The following is a 25,440-nucleotide window of genomic DNA, read 5'->3' on the forward strand; positions in this document are numbered from 1 at the left end:
ATTATCGGCCATGTAGGGTGAGTGAAGTATACTTTATATTTTTACTGCACTTATTGTGGTAAGTCAATTGGTCTTTTGCCAGAGGTTAAATTGTAGACTATTTGCACGTTAAGTATGTGCAGGTAAAATCAGACAGTGTTATGTGGATGTATAAATATAATGTTAACTTTCACTGATTACTATGTGCTTTGGGATTCCTGTTAGTGGACATCCTGATGGAGGCAGATGTACTGGAATGGGCAGAACAGCAGAGTAGTTCAGAAACATACCATGGAGGGCACGCACATTGCCTCATACAGGCAGACCCACTGATAGAAATGTTTACTTGTGAGCAGCATAACTGTAGCAGACCAGTGTTTCTGCAGAGTTCAATTGCCGCAGACCTAGCCTTTCGCTTGTGTCAAGAGTTGTCGTGTGCTCAGCGGCTAGCCGGCAGCACCAGCCGTGGGCCGAAAATATTGTTGTGCGCAATATGTTTGGGTTTGGATACTCTCCTTCCCATAATTCAACAAGCAGGTGCGTTTGTTCCACTCACAGGGTTCTGTTCCCCGGTTCTTACCGAGTCACCATAAATCTGTGTAGTATCCACACCAACCATGTCGAGTAGCGGTGCTGTCACACTTACTGCAGATACTAAATACTGCCTATCACAAGCAAGGGGTGTGGCTCATGGTATAGAAGTGTTTAGATTGTTAAACACATATAACAAGCTAACTTTTATCTTGAAGTATTATGATAGTGTTACAATTAAGTGTCCGTCACATAATTTTATTTTATTTTGCTGTATTTATTGAATAGTGTTCCCATGATATCAGAGACTGAGAATTTTAGGAAACGTGTGGTTGTTTGGGCCACTTAGAACAGGCAAGATATTTGTTTTTGAGCAAGGAATATGGCTCATTATGTAAGCAAATAAAATAGCAATAAGTAACAGCATAGTAGTTTGTTTAGGCCTAAGTCTCTTTGTTGTCATTCTGCTTTACTCTTTTCTGTTGTTGTTTGATTGGTGAAGGATTACCCACATCTTTTGCAATACCAACGGGTGCTGCCCTGAACGAAACATTACGGATTTTAGCTTCTGAGGAAGCTCAGTTGCAGGTAAACAATGCATGCATGTTTAAGGAAATAAAGGCCGAACAACAGTACAATTTGGTGTACAGAAGAAAAGAAAAAAAGGAAGAGAATATTTTATGGGTGGTTGGCTGAAAACAAGTGTTTTACTGGGGGTCAGAAATATAAGGATTTTGGAGGAATTATAAATGAAGAAGGAAGCAGAGGGTAAGGAGAAAGAAGTTAGCAGTTCAAGTTTAGTCGATGCGCACAGTAGTAATGTTGTGGAAATTAAGGGGCTGCTCTGAGATCTTCTGAAAATGTGGAACCTGGAATAGCTGCAGTACCATGTGAAGTATGTACAGGGCAGCATACTTTCCAATGATTTTTGTGTTGTGCACAGTGGAAATGCAGACAGTAATGTTGCTGTAGATACTGCAGAGGGTACACAAGAAGTTATTGATGACGTTGATAGTGTTGCAGATGTTATGAGTAATGAAGTGGTACAGAGACATTTAATTCCAATGCAGACAGTGAGCTGTTTGCAACGCAGCCTTGGTTCATTGTGCACAGTGAATATTAATATAGGTGAAGAATACTGCACAAATGCAGCCATGGTTCATTGTGCACAGCAAGTATAATATAGGTGAAGAATACTGCACAAGTTTTGGGCTTTCAGTTCATGCATCACACCAAAATTAACCTTGTGTGATCCACAGTGGAATCTGAGAGAACATTTTCCAGCTAGGGCAAACTGTCACCATTGAGATACTGTCACAAGGTTTGTCTATCTTAAGGAAATAAGAGCTAAAATATTGGGAACATCACTAGGGCTTAATTTGTACAGTATAGTGCTGCAAGGCACCAGTAAGTGGCTTTGGGTGAGACACGGAAGAAGAAAGCCTAGCACCACAAGGAGAATTCAGTTTGTTATTACCACTACAGAGAGGGAAATACATGAAACTACTTGTCAACATATGATGTATGGTAGTTCTGTATGTAGTTTATGTGTGACCATGATATTAGGGGGATTTTTATGGGAAGACATAAGGGAAACTGTGGCCATAGATGCAAATTTATGAATGGTGCACCAAAGTGGTGAGTAAAGACATCATCAGACAGATGAATAGAAATTCTGAACATAAGAAATCAGTGGAGTTGGACCATTTACTGTTAACAGTGATTTGTCAGGGATAATGTGCTTCAAGGGTTTGTAAAGATGGGAAGGCTTTTCCAGTTTTATGTCAGTCTGTTCTATATACATTGTGATCAATGGTAGGAATATGTGTAATTACTATTAAGGATACGTTACAGAAGACATTGCAGATTCTTTTCTTGTACTAAAGTATGCTGACGGGATTACTGACATAGTGCTCTAAACGAGTTTTGTGTAATAATTTATAAGGGATGAAATCAGTTTATGGCTTGTTGACAAGTTGCCAGTGGTGTGTGAATAAGTAGGAGTCAGTGTAGGAACCTATTAAGCCAATTTACAATTAAGGGATATCCAACAGAAGGGAAGAGTTTGATAACATTACATTGTTAGTCAATAAGTAGTCACCTAACGGTTTCAGAGCATTTGTAAATGAAAGCCAGTGGGCTAAAGTATGCAGCTGACGTATCTTGTGGTTAAGACTGACTGCACTTAAGAAAATGTATTGTACACCATTACCAGTGTGGAAATGTGTGCTGTGTTTTGCAGAATGACAATGAGCTAAGTTTCAGGCTCCGAAACCATCAGAGGGAGGAGGTAATGTAGCACCACCACCATTTTTCAGCACACAAAGTAAAACAGCAACAAAGCCACAGCTGTTGCAAACTGGCTGTGGATGCCAATAAGTGCACAGCGGACCAAAACACCGTAACATCAGATACAGCAATACCAACAGGGGCCAGAACTGGCAGTACTGATGACACAGCAGAAATGCAGGCTGATCATAGAAACAGCATGGCATTTGCCGTATGTTCTAGTCACAGCCTCGTTTTGGTGTACCATCAGAAGTGGTGTCTTGGTACAACAAGTGAGCACTGAAACTGTATAAATACCCATCACTTTTAGCCAAATGCATCAACGTTTGGCAGCACCTGCTACGAGAAATGGTTCATAGCAGGTGATGGAGCGACACAGTTTTGCAAGCATCACCAAAAAGCCGACTTTTGGTTCTAAGCCCACTCCCGTCGACTTGGTGCTTCCAGCTGGTGCGTCATCTTCTGGCTAACTTTAGCTGCAGCTTGGGTTTTGCCTCAGAGGATAGCCATTTGAAACAAGGGCAGTGCAGCAACCCATCTGCCCCTACTTGTGCAGGTAAATTTACACTGTATGCCTCTGCTCCTTGTGCTGCACACCGTTGTCGGGGGCTGTCTTCTTATGCAAGAATCACCGTGGGTTTTCACAACTGCCCTGAGTTGCGCCAAGGTGGTGCGAGTGTTGCTGCAGACGTTACGTGTCAGCACTCGGGTCCAGCTGTTGGCCGGTTATCAGTGGCATCAGCCCTGCCAGCTTTGCCACTGTCGTCACACTCCAAAGGGGTGTCGCTACTGCGGGATGACACTATGAGTACCATAGCTTATTTTCTAATAAAATGTGTGAGTGTTAATGATGTTTTGTTGAGCCATCACTGGATAACATCCTGGTGACAAACTACAGCCTCAGCTGAACCATGCCACTGCAGAGGGACCCGCCCCAGGCCTCTACATTGAGGTAGGTCTAATAATGAATAAAAAAGTAGGAATGTGGGTAAGCTACTGTGAACAGCATAGTGACCACATTACCGTAGCCAAGATAGATATAACACCAACAACCACCATAGTACTACAAGTCAATATGCCTACTTAAGCATTCGTCCACTTGATTTAATTACATTACATTCCATTATTGCTGTTTTATACTCTTGTAATGTGACAGAATAGGACAACATATTCAGAATACATCAATACTGTGCCAACTGTAAATTACGATACCCAATCTGTATGTTTATTATAGTCAATTATATGTTTTACATATCAATGTCTCTGCACAAAATCAGATTATGCAGAATAGTTACCCGATTTACATTGTAATTTCAATCTATTCTATTCATTAAAGGTAAGAATTGTAATTGGAATGTAAACAGAACCAAACATTCTGACTTCTCGAAATTTTAGTCAGAAAAGCAGCAATTATATTTAAAGTATTTAACATAATATTGCCAACAACATTCTAGTAATGTCTGAATCTGCGTAGTATTAAAGTAATTTATGTTTTCATGTGAAGAATTGTTTACCCATTAGGAATATAAAATTTTCACAAGTTAAATTAATTGTTAATCAGTAAAACTATTATTTTACAATAAACAGTGAAAATCTAATTATGGTGTGTTCACATTTATTTGTAACTAGTATTCTGAACAAATTCTTGATAATACAAATTGGATCACAGGCACGTTTTACAGAAAAAAATTATTTATATTTTGACATGTTATACCACGCACATGTCGGGGAAGCAAATCATCACTTAATTATTGAAACACCTGGCCTGTTCACTCTCTTTTCAAAACACTGCCCATTCTATTCAACTGATCTTCCAAGTTCTTCGAAGTCTATGACAAAATTACAATGCCAATGACAAACAACCAAGTTTTTCTTTTCCTTGAACTAAAATTCCCTTTCCAGTGTTTTCCCTGGTTCCTTTACTGCTTGCTCAACATACAGATTTAAGAACACCAGAGGTAGTCTACAACCCTGTCTATCCTTTGTCAACTACTGTTTCCCTTTTATGTCCTTCAGCTCATATAACAGCAGTCTGGTTTCTGTGCAACCTGTAAATATCTAAAAATCCTGTGGTTTTCCTTTCTTCAACATATCCTCTAAGGTAAGTCACAAGTATTACCTCATATGTTCTTACATTTTTCTGGAATCCCAATTAATATTCTCTGAGGTCAGCTTCTGAAAGTTTTTCTAGTCTTCTGTAAATAATAAACTGATGACTTGCGAAAAGGATAATAGCTACTTACCATACATTGGAGATGCTGAGCCACAGATACGCACTCCCACCTTGGATTATCACTATCCACATCCTCTACAACAACCTTCGAACCTCCCTTAAATCCCCTGATAACTGACAAATCCTGGCTCTCAAAGCTACTACATTTACTTCACCCTCAAAAACTCCCTTCCACCACCACCGCACAGAATCCAGAGCCTAAACAGACCCAAAACACAGTCATGAACCTTTCCTCCAAAAGCCTTACCGCCAAAGAAGTATCAGACATTTCCATAGGCCTCACCTTTCGCCCCACTGCCAATTTCTGCAGGACTTGTTAATAACCTTCTATCCTTGTCCCGGTCCCAACAATGGAAACACTTTTTTGCCACTAACCCTATCAATCAGATTCAACCTAAGACCAAAGTTGAACTCTGCCTGCCTCAGTTCTCAGAATCCATCCAACCATGATCCATCCACACTGCCCCCAAATCACCCCCTGTTAACTTTCAAGAATTTCTTAACCTTGAACCTTGCCTCAACATCATTCCCCAAATCCCTCAACATGCAAACTAACCTTATATCTGCAGAAAGACCTGCAATCTGCCACCTAAAAACTGATCCTACCTGCTGAAAAAAGGCTCCAGCACTGTTGTTTTGGACCACAAGGATTATCTGGCAGAAGTACTCTACCAGCTTTCAGATTCATCCACCTACAGACCCTGTCACTGTGACTCCATTCCAGAAATCCAGCTGGATCTCCAGTCTCTCCTCAAATCCTTAGGCCCATCCCAGAACCTGTCCTCAGAGTCCATTTCTCTCCCAGAACCACTCCCCATACTCTTACGTTCTACATGCTTCCTAAAGTCCATAATCCCAACCACCCAGGACACCCCATTGTGGCGGTTACTGTGCTTGCACTGACATAATCTCTGCTCTCATATCTACATCTACATCTACATGGATACTCTGCAAATCACATTTAAATGCCTGGCAGAGGGTTCATCAAACCACCTCCACAACTCTCTATTATTCCAATCTTGTATAGTGCGCGGAGAGAATTAACATCTATATCTTTCCATACGAGCTTTGATATCCTTTATTTTATCCTGGTGATCATTCCTCCCTATGTAGATCAGTGTCAACAAAATATTTTCGCATTTGGAGGAGAAAGTTGGTGATTGGAATTTTGTGAGAAGATTCCGTCGCAGCAAAAAACACCATTCTTTTAATGATTTCCAGCCCAAATCCTGTATCATTTCTGTGACACTCTCTCCCATATTTCGCGATAATACAAAACATGCTGCCTTTCTTTAGACTTTTTCGATGTACCCCGCCAGTCCTATCTGGTAAGGATCCAACACTGCGCAACAGTATTCTAAAAGAGGGCGGACAAGTGTAGTGTAGGCAGTCTCCTTAGTAGGTCTGTTACATTTTCTAAGTGTCCTGCCAATAAAATGCAGTCTTTGGTTAGCCTTCCCCACAACATTTTCTATGTGTTTCTTTCAATTTAAGTTGTTTGTGATTGTAATACCTAGGTATTTAGTTGAATTTACAGCTTTTAGATTACACTGATTTATCGTGTAACCAAAGTTTAAGAAGTTCCTTTTAGCACTCATGTGGATGACCCCACACTTTTCATTATTTAGGGTCAACTGCCAATTTTTGCACCATTCCAATATTTCTTCTAAATCATTTTGCAGTTTGTTTCAATCTTATGATGACTTTATTAGTCGATAAACGACAGTGTCATCTGCAAAAAACCGAAGACGGCTGCTCAGATTGTCTCCCAAATCATTTCCATAGATAAGGAACAGAAAAGGGCTTATAACACTACCTTGGGGAATGCCGGAAATCACTTCTGTTTTATTCGATGACTTTCCCTCAATTACTACGAACTGTGACCTCGCTGACAGGAAATCACAAATCCAGTCACATAACTGAGATGATATTCCATGAGCACGCAATTTCACTACGAGCCGCTTGTGTGATACAGTGTCAAACGCCTTCCGGAAATCCAGAAATACGGAACCCTTGCCAATAGCACTCAACAAATGATGTGAAAAAAGAGCTAGTGGTGTTTCACAGGACAATGTTTTCTAAACCCATGTTGACTGTGTGTCAATACACCATTTTCTTCAAGGTAATTCATAATGTTTGAACACAATATATGTTCTAAAATCCAGCTGCATATCGACGTTAATAATGTGGGCCTGTAATTTAGTGGATTACTCCTACTATCTTTCCTGAATACTGGTGTGACCTGTGCAACTTTCCAGTCTTTGGGTACGGATCTTTCGTTGAGCGAACGGTTGTATATGATTGTTAAGTATGGAGCTAATGCATCAGCATACTCCGAAAGGAACCTAACTGGTATACGGTCTGGACCAGAAGACTTGCTTTTATTAAGTGATTTCAGTTGCTTCACTACTCCGAGGATGTTTACTTCTACGTTACTCATGTTGGTAGCTGTTCTAGATTCGAATTCTGGAATATTTACTTCGTCTTCTTTTGCGAAGGCATTTCGGAAGACTGTGTTTAGTAACTTTGCTTTGGCAGTACTGTCTTCGATAGTATCTCCATTGCTATTGCGCAGAGAAGGCATTGATTGTTTCTTGCCGCTAACATACGACCAGAATCTCTTTGGATTTCCTGCCAGGTTTCGAGACAAAGTTTCGTTGTGGAAACTGTTATAAGCATCTCACATTGAGGTCCACATTAAACTTCAAGCTTCTGTAAAAGATCGCCAAACTTGGGGATTTTGCGTCTGTTTAAATTTGGCATGTTTCTGCAACAGTGTTCTAACCCATTTTGTGTACCAAGGAGGATCAACTCCGTCGTTTGTTAATTTATTTGGTATAAATCTCTCAACTACTGCCGATACTATTTCTTTGAATTTAAGCCACATCTGGTCTACACTTACATTATTAATTTGGAATGAGTGGAGATTGTCTTTCAGAAAGGTGTCAATTGAATTTTTATCTATTTTTTTGAATAGGTATATTTTTCACTTATTTTTCGAGGATTTGGGGATTACAATATTCAATCTCGCTACGACAACCCTGAGTTCACTAATCCCTGAATCAGATTTAATACTCGTTATTAACTCAGGATTATTTGTTGCTAAGAGGTCAAGTGTGTTTTCACAACCGTTTACTATTCATATGGCCTCATGAACTAACTGCTCAAAATAATTTTCAGAGAATGCGTTTAACACAATTTCGGATGATATTTTATGCATCCTCCGGAATTGAACATGTATTTTCGCCAACATATCAAGGGTAAATTAAAGTCACCACCTACTATTATCGTATGAGTCGGGTACGGGTTTGAAATCAAACTCAAGTTTTCTTTGAACCTTTCATCTGAACTGGGAGGTCGGTAAAAGGATCCTATTATTATATTATTCCGGTTGCCAACAATGACCTCTGTCCATACTAACTCACAGAAAGTATCTACTTCAATTTCGTGACAAGTTAAACTACTTCTGACAGCAACAAACATGCCACCGCCAACCGTGTTTAGCCTATCCTTTCGGAACACCGTTAGGTTCTTCGCAAAAATTTTGGATGAGCTTCTATCTGGCTTTAGCCAGCTTTCAGTGCCTATAACAATGTCAATGGTTCCTGTATCTACGTCCTTCCTGTGTTCAGCCTGCACCCTTTGTGACTGAAGCCCTTCTTGTGTTTTCCCCGAGACCCTCTAACCTAAAAAACCACCCAGTCCACACCACACAGCCCTAGCTAGCAGTGTAGCCGCCTCCTGCGTATAGTGGTAGTGGACACCTGACTTATTCAGTGGAACCCGAAACCCAACCACCCTTTGGCCCCAGTCAAGGAATCTGCAGCCTACATGGTCGCAGAACCGCCTGAGCCTCTGATTCAGACCCTCCGCTCGGCTCTGTACCAGAGGTTTGCAATCGGTCGTATCGACTATACTGCAAATGGTCAGCTCTGCTTTCAACTTGCAAGCAAGACTGGCAGCCTTTACCACTCCTGTTAGCCGCTCGAAACCAGAGAGAATATCTTCTGATCCAAAGTGACACACATCATTGGTACCGATGTGAGCAACCACCTGCAGTTGGCTGCATCCTGTGTTCTTCATGGCACCCGGGAGGACCCTTTCCACATCTGGAATGACTCCACCCAGTGCGCACACGGAGTGCACATTGGTTTTCTTACCCTTCTTGTCAGCCAAGTCCCTAAGGAACCCCATAATGCACCTAACATTGGAGCTCCCAACTGTCAATAATCCCACCCTCTGTGATTGCCCAGATCTTGCAGGCTGAGTGGTTTCCTCTGAAACAGGACAGGCGACAGCATCTAACTCAGCGGCAGTGTCAGCCACAGACAGCACCTGGAACCTGTTTGTCAGACAAACCGGGGAGGTCTTATGTGCGGCTCCCTAGGAAGTCTTTTGCCGCCTACTTCGCTCCAGGGCGACCTCCTACTCGACCACAGGTGAGGGGTCAGCCTCAGTGCAAGCAGTAACTGGGTTGGCCACCGGTGAGGACCAATCAGAGGACTTGGACATGTTGAATGTCCATTCAATCCCCACGGCCGGCACACAACAGTGGTGTCCATCCACTGCAGCCTCAAGCTGTGAAACCGAAGCCATCACGGCCTGAAGCTGAGAGTGAAGTGTCACTAACTCGGCTCGCATCCGCACACAACAATCGCAGTCCCTGTTCATACTAAAGACCATGGGAAAGTAAACTATGCAGATAAACAAACTATCGGCACGTGCTGCGCAACTCTCTTGTAGACCCTGACGAAATTGCACGAATTGTGTTTAGTAATACTTACTTACTTTTGACTTAATTCCTTTGGCCCCTATGGGGGCATAGGGCATCCAGGAGAACTCGCCATCCGTCTCTGTCTTTGGCCATTTGCCTCAATTCTGCCCAGGTCTTGCCAACTCTTTTTGCTTCCCCTTCCACTGTCCTCTTCTATGTGCACCTTGGTCTACCTCTCTTCCTTGTTCCCTGGGGATTCCATTCCAATGTTTTTTTCTCGATGGCTCCCTCTGGTTTTCTTAAGGTGTGCCCCAACCAGCCCCACTTTCTCTCTCGTATCTGGTCTTCTATAGGTCCTTTGGCCCCTATGGGGGCATAGGGCATCCAGGAGAACTCGCCATCCGTCTCTGTCTTTGGCCATTTGCCTCAATTCTGCCCAGGTCTACAATACAATGGATACAATTTGTTTGTTATTCGCCAGAGCTCCTCATTACATATTTTTTCTAGCCACCAGATTTTCATGATGCGTCGAAGGCATCTATTTATGAATCTTTGTAACTGGGATGCCATTTTTTTATCCATTTTCCAGCTTTCACTGGCGTACAGAAGGACAGCCTTCACATTTGTATTAAAAATACGGATTTTTGTTTTGTACGTGATATTTCTATTTTTCCATATTGGATACAATTGTATGAAGGCAGCATTTGTCTTTATAATGCGGTTTTTCACGTCATCTCCAGCTCCACCGTCTTCTGCCACTATACTACCCAGATACAGGAATGAGTTGACAGTCTCCACCCGCTGCTCACCTATTAACAATGGCGCCTCCATGTTCCCTGAATTTACTCTCATTTCCTTTGTTTTGCCTATATTTATCTTGAGGCCAGCAGTCTCTGCTTCTTCTTTCAGCAAGTTTAATTTAGCTTGCATATCAGTCAGCCTTGGAGCTAGTACAACTATGTCGTCTGTAAAATCCAAATCCTCCAGACGTTCGTGGATCCCCCACTGGATTCCTCATCTCCTGCCTGCTGTGACTCTTCTCATAACAGAGTCTAGAACGAGTAGAAAAAGTGTTGGTGATAAAATGCAACCCTGACGGACTCCAGTTGTTACTTTTATGGGCTCTGTCATATTTCCCTTGCGGAATACGCAGCATTTGTAGCCATCATATAGGTCTTTTATGATGTTTAAGATCTTCTGTGGTATGCCACACTTCCGCAACACCTGCCAGAGCACTTTATGTTTCACGGAATCGAAGGCCTTTTGAAAATCAATGAATGCCAGGTACATGGTTGCTTGAAATTCTTAGCTTTGCTCTAAAATGATGCTAAGAGTGTTAATAAGATCAACACAACTGCGTTGTGCCCTAAAACCGGCCTGTTCTTTACACAGTCGCTTTTCAAGGGAACCTTTAATTCTGTTTAAAATAATTCTGGTGAGGACCTTACTGGGCACTGACAACAATGTAATACCATGCAAGTTGTTACAGTCTGACAAATTTCCCTTTTTTGGGAGCTTTACCACCAAACCATTTTTCCACTCCTTTGGAGATTTCTCTTCAAGCCAAATATGCTTCAGCAAAGGATGGAGCATTTTGACAGTACTTTCAATATCAGCTTTTAAGAGCTGCCGAATCACTCAGGTGAAACTAAACAATTTGCCCCTGATTAGGAACTTGTAATATGTCACAAAATTGGTTTACTTTCCAATGCAAACGAAAACGCGACAACTGTGGCTATTAGATATTATATTTACATGCAGAAACTCAGGAAACTAAACTATTAAAGCACACAGTTGATACAATAAAATTTGCTCCTGGTTAGGAACTCGTAAATGACACAAAAACGGTTGCTTCCCTGTTGCTGCATCTGTCTCGGTCGGCTACTGCTGCCTGACTGACTCATAGACCAACACCTACAGCCTATTACCCACAACCTATCCTCCCATATAAAAGATACCAATCATTTCCTCCACTGACTCTCCACAGTTCCTGTTCCTTTATTACCCAGTGCCCTGCTCGTCACTATTGATGCCTCCTCCCTTTACACTAACATCCCTAATGCCCATGGGCTTACCTCTACTGAACATTTTGCCAAAGCTCAAAGGATTTCAGACCAACAACCTCCTTCCTAGTCACTGTGAGCAACTATGTCCTCAAACACAATTACTTCTCCTTTGAACGCATTATCTACAAACAAATCTGAAGTATGGCTATGGTCACCTGCTTGGCACCATTCTATGCCAACCCGTTCATGGGCCACCTAGAGGAATCCTTACTAGTTACTCAAAATCCCAAACCCTCACTTGGGTCAGATTCATCGATTTCATTTTCGTGATCTGGACTGAGGGTGAGAACAACCTATACACATTCCTCCAGAATCTCAACACCTTCTTCCCCATTTGCTTCACCTGGTCCTACTCAGCCAAACGAGGCACCTTCCTTGACGTTGCCCTCCACCTCGAAGATGGCAACATCAGTACCTCTGTCCATATCAAACCTACCAACCACCAGCAATACCTCCATTTTGACAGCCGCCACCCATTATGTACCAAGAAGTCCTTTCCACACAGCCTGGCCACCCATAGCCACCACATTTGCAGTGATGAGCAGTCCTCTCAAAATATACCTAGGGTCTCACTGAGGCCTTCACAGGCCATAATTACCCTCCCAACCTTGTATAAAAACTGATCTCCCATGCCTTATGTCACCAGTCACATACCCACCATCTCCCAAAAGTCCCATCGTCCAGCCAGAGGAGCATTCCCCTCGTGACTCAGTACCACCTAGGACTGGAGCAACTGAATCACATTCTCCGTCAGAGTTTTGACTACCTCTTGTCGTGCCCTGAAATTAGGAATGTTCTACTCATGATCCTTCCCATCACTTCCACAGTGGTATTCCACTGTCCACTGAACTTTCCTACATAACCCATCCCTACATAAACCATGCTCCCAGCCCCTTGCCACATTGCTCATATCCCTGTAATAATTCTAGATGCAAGTCCTGTCCCATACATGCTCTCACCACCGCCTACTCCAGTCTGCCTATTCCATCAAAGGCAAGGCTACCTGTGAAACCAGTCACGTGATCTACAAGCTAAGCTCTGCAACCACTGTGCTGCATTCTATGTGGGCACGATAACCAGCAAGCTCTCTGTCTGCACGAATGAATACCAACAAACTGTGGCCAAAAAACAGCTGGATCATTCAGTTGCTGATCACATTGTCTGACATGATGTTCATTTCAATGATTACTCACAGCCTGTGCCATCTGGATCCTTCCCACCAACACCACGTTTCTGAATTGCGCTGGTGGGGAACTCTCGCTGAACTATATTTTACGTTCCTGTAACCCTCCTGTTCTCAATCTTCATTAGTCATTTTCCTTTACCCACCAATCCCCCCATTCCCATTCCAGCACCACAGAACTCTCTTTTCTATCAACCCACTCACAGTCCGTTTGCTTCTCTCCTTTTCCAGTGCCCCCTGCTCCTCCACCTAACCCTAACCTCTCCCCACCTTGTCCTTGTGTGCTCACATAAGCAGCACTTTACTGTCTCCCTCCGTGCCCCAGCCTCCTCCTTACCCCCACCACCCAGATTGCTTCTCTCATCATCCATCATACATGCTGCTCGCAATCTGGCCTCAGCAGCCAGAGACTGTGTCTTGTGTGTGTGTGTGTGTGCGTGTGTGTGTGTCTGTGTGTTTTGCCTACTTCTGATAAAGGCCTTTTGGGCTGAAAGCTCACATATTTCACAGTCTTTTTGTTTTGTGTATCCACGGTATGATGAGTAGCAACTATCCTTTTCAAACATGTGACTCAGCTCCTCCATTGCATGGTGAGTAGCAACTATCCTTTCCATAATAAGTCATTATTCCACCCAAGATTTTTCACTGTTTTATTAAACTGAGAGTCAGATAATACCGACACTCATCAGCACCTTCCTTATTTGGAATTTGAATTATTAAATTCTCCTTTAAATCTGAGTCTATTTTGCCTGTCTCACATATTTTGCACAGCAAGTAGAACAGTTTATTTTGGCTGGCTGTTCCAAGCACTTAAATAATTCTGAGGGAATATTAGCTACTCCAACATCTTTGATTCATCCTAATTCTTTCAGTGCTCTGTCTAATTTTTCTCACAATACATTTTCTATATTCATGTGAATCCTAAGCCCTTTCTAAATTACTGCCTTCAGTTTCATTTCCCTTGTACAGTCCTAAATATTCTTTCAACTATAGTCTTCCCTTCTTTGCTCAGTATTGGCTAGGTGTCTGAGCTCTTGACATTCATACAGCTGCTTCCCTTTCCTCCAAAGGTCTCTTTAATTTTCAAACAGCAGCATCTATCGTCCCATAGCCATGTACACTTCTCCGTCTTTGCATTTCTTCTCTAGCCATTCCTGTTTTGCTATTTCTGTGAATCTCATTTTTTAGCAGTTTATATTCCCTTTAGACCACATCAGTTGCAGCATTTTTATATTTTTTCCTTTCATCAACTGAATGTGAGATATAGTGAGTTACCCAAAAGTTTCCACTGGGTTTTCTCATTTTGCCTTCACTATTTCATCCCACAAAGCTGTTGTTGTTGTTGTGGTCTTCAGTCCTGAGACTGGTTTGATGCAGCTTTCCATGCTACTCTATCCTGTGCAAGCTTTTTCATCTCCCAGTACCTACTGCAACCTACATCCTTCTGAATCTGCTTAGTGTATTCATCTCTTGGTCTCCCTCTACGATTTTTACCCTCCACGCTGCCCTCCAATACTAAATTGGTGATCCCTTGATGCCTCAGAACATGTCCTACCAACCGATCCCTTCTTCTGGTCAAGTTGTGCCACAAACTTCTCTTCTCCCCAATCCTATTCAATACTTCCTCATTAGTTATGTGATCTACCCATCTAATCTTCAGCATTCTTCTGTAGCACCACATTTCGAAAGCTTCTATTCTCTTCTTGTCCAAACTATTTATCGTCCATGTTTCACTTCCATACATGGCTACACTCCATATGAATACTTTCAGAAATGACTTCCTGACACTTAAATCTATACTGGATGTTAACAAATTTCTCTTCTTCAGAAACGCTTTCCTTGCCATTGCCAGCCTACATTTTATATCCTCTCTACTTCGACCATCATCAGTTATTTTGCTCCCCAAATAGCAAAACTCCTTTACTACTTTAAGTGCCTCATTTCCTAATCTAATTCCCTCAGCATCACCCGACTTAATTAGACTACATTCCATTATCCTTGTTTTGCTTTTGTTGATGTTCATCTTATATCCTCCTTTCAAGACACTGTCCATTCCATTCAACTGCTCTTCCAAGTCCTTTGCTGTCTCTGACAGAATTACAATGTCATCGGCAAACCTCAAAGTTTTTATTTCTTCTCCATGAATTTTAATACCTACTCCGAATTTTTCTTTTGTTTCCTTTACTGCTTGCTCAATATACAGATTGAACAACATCGGGGAGAGGCTACAACCCTGTCTTACTCCCTTCCCAACCACTGCTTCCCTTTCATGTCCCTCGACTCTTATAACTGCCATCTGGTTTCTGTACAAATTGTAAATAGCCTTTCGCTCCCTGTATTTTACCCCTGCCACCTTTAGAATTTGAAAGAGAGTATTCCAGTCAACATTGTCAAAAGCTTTCTCTAAGTCTACAAATGCTAGAAACGTAGGTTTGCCTTTCCTTAATCTTTCTTCTAAGCTAAGTCGTAAGGTCAGTATTGCCTCACGTGTTCCAGTATTTCTACGGAATCCAAACTGATCTTCCCCGAGGTTGGCTTCTACTAGTTTTTCCATTCGTCTGTAAAGAATTCGTGTTAGTATTTTGCAGCTGTGACTTATTAAGCTGATAGTTCGGTAATTTTCACATCTGTCAACACCTGCTTTCTTTGGGATTGGAATTATTATATTCTTCTTGAAGTCTGAGGGTATTTCGCCTGTTTCATACATCTTGCTCACCAGATGGTAGAGTTTTGTCAGGACTGGCTCTCCCACGGCCGTCAGTAGTTCCAATGGAATATTGTCTACTCCGGGGGCCTTGTTTCGACTCAGGTCTTTCAGTGCTCTGTCAAACTCATCACGCAGTATCATATCTCCCATTTCATCTTCATCTACATCCTCTTCCATTTCCATAATATTGTCCTCAAGTACATCGCCCTTGTATAGACCCTCTATATACTCCTTCCACCTTTCTGCTTTCCCTTCTTTGCTTAGAACTGGGTTTCCATCTGAGCTCTTGATATTCATACAAGTCGTTCTCTTATCTCCAAAGGTCTCTTTAATTTTCCTGTAGGCGGTATCTATCTTACCCCTAGTGAGATAGGCCTCTACATCCTTACATTTGTCCTCTAGCCATCCCTGCTTAGCCATTTTGCACTTCCTGTCGATCTCATTTTTGAGACGTTTGTATTCCTTTTTGCCTGTTTCACTTACTGCATTTTTATATTTTCTCCTTTCATCAATTAAATTCAATATTTCTTCTGTTACCCAAGGATTTCTACTAGCCCTCGTCTTTTTACCTACTTGATCCTCTGCTGCCTTCACTACTTCATCCCTCAAAGCTACCCATTCTTCTTCTACTGTATTTATTTCCCCCATTCCTGTCAATTGCTCCCTTATGCTCTCCCTGAATCTCTGTACAACCTCTGGTTCTTTTAGTTTATCCAGGTCCCATCTCCTTAGATTCCCACCTTTTTGCAGTTTCTTCAGTTTTAATCTACAGGTCATAACCAATAGATTGTGGTCAGAGTCCACATCTGCCCCTGGAAATGTCTTACAATTTAAAACCTGGTTCCTAAATCTCTGTCTTACCATTATATAATCTATCTGATACCTTTTAGTATCTCCAGGGTTCTTCCATGTATACAACCTTCTTTCATGATTCTTAAACCAAGTGTTAGTTATGATTATGTTGTGCTCTGTGCAAAATTCGACCAGGCGGCTTCCTCTTTCATTTCTGTCCGCCAATCCATATTCACCTACTATGTTTCCTTCTCTCCCTTTTCCTACACTCGAATTCCAGTCACCCATGACTATTAAATTTTCGTCTCCCTTCACAATCTGAATAATTTCTTTTATTTCATCATACATTTCTTCAATTTCTTCGTCATCTGCAGAGCTAGTTGGCATATAAACTTGTACTACTGTAGTAGGCGTGGGCTTCGTATCTATCTTGGCCCAATAATGCGTTCACTATGCTGTTTGTAGTAGCTTACCCGCATTCCTATTTTCCTATTCATTATTAAACCTACTCCTGCATTACCCCTATTTGATTTTGTGTTTATAACCCTGTAGTCACCTGACCAGAAGTCTTGTTCCTCCTGCCACCGAACTTCACTAATTCCCACTATATCTAACTTCAACCTATCCATTTCCCTTTTTTAAATTTTCTAACCTACCTGCCCGATTAAGGGATCTGACATTCCACGCTCCGATCCGTAGAACGCCAGTTTTCTTTCTCTTGATAACGACATCCTCTTGAGTAGTCCCCGCCCGGAGATCCGAATGGGGGACTATTTTACCTCCGGAATATTTTACCCAAGAGGACGCCATCATCATGTAATCATACAGTAAAGCTGCATGCCCTCGGGAAAAATTACGGCTGTAGTTCCCCCTTGCTTTCAGCCGTTCGCAGTACCAGCACAGCAAGACCGTTTTGGTTATTGTTACAAGACCAGATCAGTCAATCATCCAGACTGTTGCCCTTGCAACTACTGAAAAGGCTGCTGCCCCTCTTCAGGAACCACACGTTTGTCTGGCCTCTCAACAGATACCCCTCCGTTGTGGTTGCACCTACGGTACGGCTATCTGTACCGCTGAGGCACGCAAGCCTCCCCACCAACGGCAAGGTCCATGGTTCATGGGGGGCCCCCAAAGCTATCCATTCAATTTCTCTCTCTTTTCCCTTGTTTCTGTCAATTATTGCCAAATTCTCCCTTTGTAACTCTCAAAAACCTGTGATTCCTTCAATTTATTATCCAGATCCCATCTCTTTAATTTCCCACCTTTCTGCAATTTCCATCTGCAATAACTTATGGCAAGAGAGTCCTCATCTACCCTTGGAATGCTTCACACTTAAAAATCTTGTTTTGATTCTATGTCTTACTGTTATGTACACTCTATGGAACCTTCTAGTGTCACCTTGTCATTTCCACACTTACAACCTTACAAAAGTATTAGCAATGGTTGAATTTGTATGATTGGTTGGTTGTTTTGGGGGGAAGAGACCAAACAGCGAAATCATCGGTCTCATCGCATTAGGGAAGGGCGGGGAAGGAAGTTGGCTGTGCCCTTTCAAGGGAACCATCCAAGCATTTGCCTGGAGCGATTTAGGGAAATCACAGAAAACCTAAATGAGGATGGCCGGACGCGGGATTGAACCGTCGTCCTCCTGAATGTGAGTCCTGTGTGCTAGCCACTGCGCCACCTTGCTCGGTATATGTATGTTTGTATCAGATGGCTTCCCCTTTACAATCCTTTCCCTCAGACCATGTGCTCCTGCTATTACTCTTTTGCTTCTTATTCCTACTAACGAATTTCAGCTCCCCTCACAATTGAATATTCTTCTCCCTTAATAAACTGAATAATTTCTCTTATCTCATCATACAGTCTTTGGATCTCTTTCTCATCTGTTGAGCTAGTTGTTATATAAACTTGCACTGCTGCAGTGAGCATTGGCTTTGCTGTTTATATTGGCTACTATAATGCAGTCTCTATGCTGTTCATAGAAGCTTAATCACATTCATACTTCCTCATTCACTATTAAACCTACTCCTGCATTACCCCTATTTGATTTTCTGTTGGTAACCTTGTATTCACCTCACCATCAGCCCTGTTTTTTCTTGGCACCACATTTCAGTAATTCGCATAATATATCTTTAACCTACTCACTCCTCTTTTTAAGTTCTCTAAACTTCTTACCTAGTTAAGGGATCTTAACATTCCACACTCAAACCCTAAAATGCCAGTCTCGTTTTTGCTGATGACAACATACTTCTGAGTAATCCTTATCCAGAGATTCAAATGAGGGCTATTTTACCATCACCATTTCGACACAGAGTAGAGCTGCCTATCCTGGGAAATGTTATGGCTGTAGTTTTCTTTTCCTTTCAGCCATTCACAGTACTAAAATAGCAAAACCATGTTGACTAAAGCTACAAGGCCAGAGAGGGCAACCATCCAGACTTCTGAAAAGGCCCCTCTTCATAATCCATATATTTGCCTGGCCTCTTCAATGTGATTGCTCCTACAGTATGGACATCTGTATCACTAAGGCATGTGAGCCACACCATGGAAGCTGCACACTTCGTTAACTGGTACTCACATGCCTTATTCTCCACATCATTTTAAGTCTTCTTGCTCTGTTACAGAGTCAGTAGCATAAGAATTTTTATCAACAGATCCATATTATAACTAAAAAAGAGTAGGCAACAGCATAGAAATTGAAATCTCGAAACAGCACTGCTGCAGCCCAGAGTCATGTAATTGCCAAGTATATATCCATACAACAAGTACAATCTCCTTGATGATGAAAAGTTACTATAAGAGATTAATGTAGCGTAAAAAAGTCCAATTAACATAAGCATCTGCATCTGCTCATCTAAATTATGCCTATGCCTCTGTGAAAATTTCTTCAGTGTAGAGCCCTTCACAAGTCAGTTGGATGGACAATATGGGTTGGAGTGCTTTATGGTTGGTTCCACCATTTCTAATTTCGCTATTATTCCACCATAGTTAACATTTGCTCTATATTTAATGCACATTTTTTATGAATAACTGAAATTGCAGGCCCGCTCACTGTGATACATAACAGAGACAAATCTCCAATGAATAACTTGGTGATTAGTATGTACATAAATCAGCTATCAACAATGAACAATGCAAGGGAGGCATGGGGAGAGAGGGACTGAGGGTGGGTTACACTAAGCAACTTTCATTGAAATATGCAACATAAGCAACAATTAGATGGTCGAAAATGTGACAGGCATAAAATCACTCTGTAATGTAGGAGAACTACGCAGTGATCATTCAAGACAAACAGAAGAAACAAGTCTCTTGTAAGTTATTCAGAGCAAAAGATGCAATATTAAGAGTTGTCTAGACATAAATCCTGTCAACAACAGAACAGAATGCATGCAACAATGCTGATAGGTAGGCTGAAGCAGGAGGGCTCGGATCTTGCAAGAAGAAGCACATACCAAAAATACCGCCAATCACAAAAAATTTAACAATTGAGCCTACTGATGTCCATCACTAGAAGACGATAAATAGGGGCAAATCTCCTAAAACATAACTGAATTACACAAGAGAAAGGAGGGTGTAAAAGATATGAATGGTGAGAGTCAAAAGCATATGTAATTATTGCAATCTTATTACAAGACACCCTACATGAATCATGCCTACATGAATCTTGCCATTGGTGGGGTGGCTTGTGTGCCTCAGAGATACGTAGGTGTAACCACAACGGAGGGTATCTGCTGAGTGGCCAGACAAACGTGTGGTTCCTGAAGAGGGGCAGCAACCTTTTCAGTAATTGTAGGGGCAACAGTCTGGATAAGTGACTGATCTGTCCTTGTAACATCAAGAAAAATGGTCTAGATGTGCTGGTATTGTGAATGGCTGAAAGCTAGGGGAAACTGTAGCCATAATTATTCCTGAGGACACGTAGCTCTACTGTATGGTTAAATGATTATGGTATTCTCTTGGGTAAAATTGTCCTCCATTCGGATCTCTGGGTGGAACTACTGAGGAGGATGCTGTCATCAAGAGAGAGAGAGAGAAACTGGCATCCTACAGGTCAGAGCGTGTAATGTTAGAGTCCTTAATAGGGCAGGAAGGTTAGAAAATTTAAAAAGGAAAATGGGTAGGTTGAAGTCAGATATAGTGGGAACTAGTGAAGTTCAGTGGCAAGAGGGACAAGACTTCTGCTCAAGTTAATACAGGGTTATAAATGCAAAGTTAAAAGCACCAATGCAGGAGTTGGTTGTGGGTAAGCTATTATGAACAGCATAGTGAACGCATTATTGTAGCCTAGATAAATACTAAGCCCACACGCACCACAACAAGTTTATATGCCAACTAGCTCAATAGGTGATGAAGATATTAAAGAAATGTATGGTGAGATACAAGAAATTATTCAAACAGTTAAGGGAGATGGAAATTTAATTGTGATTGGGGACTAGAATTCGATAACTGAAAAAGGTAGAGAAGGAAAAATAGTAGGGCCATAGTCCATATCAATTCAGGCAGGCTAGGAAAAAAATTTTACCTTCATAGTCACGGATCTTATTGAATTTAGCAGATGAACAGCTTAGTAAGGAACACGTATTTTTTTGTTTTCTCCAAAAAAATTTCTGCTCCGAGATACAGCCCTCCAAAGAGGATACTGTGCATACCATTTTGAAAATGCGAATTTTAGAAACATTTTTAAAATGCTGTATCTTTGGAACAGTTCTAGATATTTTGTTGTTTTTTTTTGTTTGGTAGATAATTGCTTTATGATTACAAATAAATCCTCCATTTGGACTTATCTGTCAAAGTTCTTTTACTATAGCATTCAGAACTTTTTTATAATTTCTGAAAAAAATTTTTTTTTCAAAAACGCCAATCCATAAAGTTTGATTTTTTTTCTGTTGAATAGTACAATATATTGTTCTACATTCCCTCAAAAGGAGAGCTTCAACTTTTAGGTTGAACAGGTTTTATGAACAATTGTTATGATTATGGACAGGGGGGAAAAGCATGAAACAGGAAGCCACCTAGTAGAATTCTGTATATAGCACAATTTAATCATTGCTAACATTTGGTTTAGTAATTATGAAAGAAGGTTGTGTATGTGGAAGAGACATGGGGCACTGGAAGGTAATTATATAATGGTAAGACAGAGACTTTCGAGCCAGATTTTAAATTGTAAGACATTTCCAGGAGTAGATGTGACACCTGACTACAATTTATTGGCTGTGAACTGCAGATTAAAACTAAAGAATCTGCAAAATGTGGGAAATTAAGGCAATAGTACTTGGATAAGACTAAGAGCCTTTTCAGAGTTTCGGAGGGAGCATTAGGCAATGATTGACTAGAACGGTGGAAAGGAATACAGGAGAAATGAATGGGTAGTCTTGAGAGATGAAATAGCACGGGTGGCAGAAGATCATGTAGGTAAACAGACTAGTAGAAATCACTGGATATCACAGGAGATACTGAATTTAAATAATGAATGCAGACAATATAAAACTGCAGCAAACGAAGCAGGCAACATGGAATACAAACGTTTAATAAATGAGACTGGTAGGAAGTGCAAAGTGACTAAGCAGAATGGTTAAAGGATGGATGTAAGGATTAGAAGCATATTTCATTAGGGGTAACACAGATACTGCTTACCTGAAAATTAAAGAAGCGTTTGGAGAATAGAGAAGTAGCTGTATGGATATCAAAAGCTCAGATGAACGACTAGTGCTAAGCACAGAAAGAAAAGCTCAGAGGTGGAAGGAGTATATGGAGGGACTATACAAGGGAGATGAACTTGAAGGCAACATAATGGCAAGGGAAGAGCACGTAGGTGAGATGAGAGACATGATAAGGTGAGAACAACTTGACAGAGCACTTAAAGATCTAAGTCCAAACAAGTCTCCGAGAGTAGACAATGTTCCATAGTGATAGCATTGGGAGAGCTAATCGTAACAAAACTCTTCAACCTTGTGTGCAAGATGTACAAGACAGGCAAAATACCATCAGACTTCAAGAAGAAAGTAATAATTCCAATTCCAAAATAAGCAGGTGCTGACAGGTGTGAATATTAGTGAACTATGAATTTAATATGAAAAACACAAATTCTTTACATAAAAATGGAAAACTAGGTAGAATCCGACTCCATGGATGATCAGTTTGGATTCTGGAGAAAAGTAGGAACACACGAGGCAATGCTGACCCTACAACTTATCTTAGAATATAGGTTAAGGAAAGGCAAACCTAGGTTTATTGTGTCTGCAGACTTGGAGAAAGATTCTGGCAATGTTGACTAGAATACTCTCTGTGAAATTCTGAAGGTAGTGGGGTAAATTACAGGGAGCATATGGCTATTTACAACTCGAACAGAAACCAGATGGTAATTATAAGAGTCACAGGGTATTAAAGGGAACCATTGGTTAGCAAGAGAGTGATACAAGTTTGTAAACTATCCTGATGTTATTCAATCTGGATACTGAGCAAGCAGTAAAGGAAACCAAGGAAAATTTGGTGTAGGAAGTAAAGCTTAGGAAGAAGAAATAAAAAAATTTGATGCTTGCTGATGACATTGTAATCCTGTCAGAGACAGCAGACAACTTGGAAGAGTAGTTGAATGTGATGGACAGTGCCTCGAAAGGAAGATATACGAGAAATGAACATCAACAAACGCAAAAATGAGGGATGCAGCTGAATTAATTCAGGTGATGCTGACGGAATTAAGATTAGGAAACAAGACACTTAAACCAATAGATGAATTTTGCTATTTGGGCAGTAAAATAAAGGATGATGGCCGAAGTAGACAGTATATAAAATGTAGACTGGTAATGGTAAGAAAAGTGTTAGGAAGCCTTTTTTGAAACTATTTGTCTGGAGTGTAGCCATGTATGGAAGTGAAACACGGGCGATAAGCAGTTTAGACAAGAAGAGAATATAAGCTATCAAATGTGGTGCTACAGAAGAATGCTGAAAATTAGATGGGTGGATCGTGTAAGTATTACGGAGTTACTGAATAGAACTGGAGAGACAAGAAAATTTGAGGCACAACTGGACTAAAACAAGGGATTGGTTGACAAAACACATTCTGAGAAATCAAGCGATCACCAATTTAGTACTGGTGGGAACTGTGGGGGGTAAAAATTATAGAGGGGGACCAAGTGATGAATGCAGTACGAGGATTCAGAAGGATGTAGGCTGCAGTAATTATATGGAGATGAAGAAGCTTGCACAGGGGAGAGTAACTTGGAGAGCTGCATCAAACCAGTCTTCGAGCTGAAGACCACCACAACAACAACAAGAACAACAACACGACAAGATGAGGAATGAAAGGGGAAGAGTGTAAGATGTAGGGTTTTGCGATAAAATAAGCAAAGTGAAAAGTAATGAACTGCCTGTTGGCTTCTGTCTCGGTTTTTTTTGCCGACATTCGTCTGATGATTTTTCTAATGTTTCACCAGTCCACCCCCAGCAATGGAGGGTGAAACTTTGACAATGCCAACTACTCATGATGGCGAAATGTTAGAAAAAATCATGAGACGAGTGTCGGCCGAAAAACCCAAGACAGAAGCCAACAGGCAGTTTGTCAACAAGTGAGCACGAAAGCCTTATAAATTTTATAAAGTGAAAAGTTTTTGTGGAACTTGTAAAACACAAATAACAAGGTTTGGATCACTCTACTAATATAAATGGCACATTTTTATTTTCCTGTGCTCTACTTCCCCACTCTGATTTTAACAGAGAAGAGAAAAGTGTCAGCAACAATGAAGTCACAAAATACAGAGAACAATAAATGAACATGTAAATCCATTTTGAATCAAAACTAATGTGCAAAGATACACAGTAGACTACTTACCCAAACCTGGCAATAAAAGAACAAGGAAATTTATGAGCAGTAGTTGTCTACAAGCAGGGCATTTTTTAATATTCTTTTCTGTATATAGACAGCACCGCACCGTAAAGAAATTTATGGCTATGTGACTTCAGTGTTAATCACAATATACTTAGATTTTCTTACTTCCTTTACAAAAAACTAAATTTAAAATTACAAAGTACAGTCAGGTACAATGTGCAGAGCTAGGGCAGTGTGTGCATCATAAAAATATAATTTATTAAATAACAGGTGGATCACCTATACTACCTCATCTTTAGTGAGGCAACAACAATTACGAACCTCTAGGCGGAAGAGATCGCGTTCTGAAGACGTCATTCTGACTCTCAGTACTGTTCGACATCTGTCTTCCTAGATGCAGAGCAAAACACCATATTATAAAGGCGGTTTACTTCAGTCAATAATTTTAGAAACTTTTCATGTTATCACATACCATAAAAATCGTCGTCGATTCCATTTGATATTGAATCTCCATTATTACTGAACGAATGCAAGCGTTGTGGATCGCGGATTCTGTCCCTAATACATAGCAGAGGTTTCACGTTGTCTGGGCTTATATAATCTCGTTTTTCTAGCAAACAAATCAGTTCTTCCAAATTTTTTATCGAGCTACAACGTCTTTTTGAGTTTATTATCTGCGCGTATTCTAACACAAAATTATTGAGTTCTGGTGGACTAACATAGTTAGACTTTGATATTATAGATTCCTTTAACTGAATGTATGTGTTTATATTTGGTGGCATGTTTACAAAATAATAAATATTATGCCAAATCACATATAAACATCACAACTAAGAACATATACACACAGTACACAGTCACCTGCCCCCAACACGATCAAAGATGTCAGACAGCGATATACAGAGATTACATATAGCATATTTTACTCATGGCAGATTTTCATTGCTAATTTCTTACTCGCAAGCAATTACCGAGAATATATATATATCAATGAGGTTTCCCGCCAATCTTTCTTGTATTCAACACATTTTCTTTAGAAAAATGTGAAAGTATTGTCACTGATACGGAGCATGAATTTTGCTAGGATGTTCTTTGACAGTGACAAACATTGATTGGTT

General features: G+C 40.9%; 1 protein-coding gene across 1 annotated transcript in view; it reads right to left on the reverse strand.

Moving 5' to 3' along the window:
• LOC126419175 (fas-associated death domain protein) overlaps nt 1-25,198 on the reverse strand; it is a 51,338-nt gene extending 26,140 nt beyond the window's left edge. Inside the window, exons 1-2 of the mRNA XM_050086305.1 lie at nt 24,795-25,198; nt 24,644-24,712 (exon numbers count right to left, since the gene is read on the reverse strand). Of these exons, the coding sequence (XP_049942262.1) occupies nt 24,644-24,712; nt 24,795-25,104 (379 nt within the window). The 5' untranslated portion in view covers nt 25,105-25,198. The remainder of the gene's footprint in view (nt 1-24,643; nt 24,713-24,794) is intronic.
• Nucleotides 25,199-25,440: the final 242 nt, after the last annotated feature.

This window comes from Schistocerca serialis, chromosome 9, assembly GCF_023864345.2.
Source record: "Schistocerca serialis cubense isolate TAMUIC-IGC-003099 chromosome 9, iqSchSeri2.2, whole genome shotgun sequence".
Lineage (NCBI taxonomy): Eukaryota > Metazoa > Arthropoda > Insecta > Orthoptera > Acrididae > Schistocerca > Schistocerca serialis.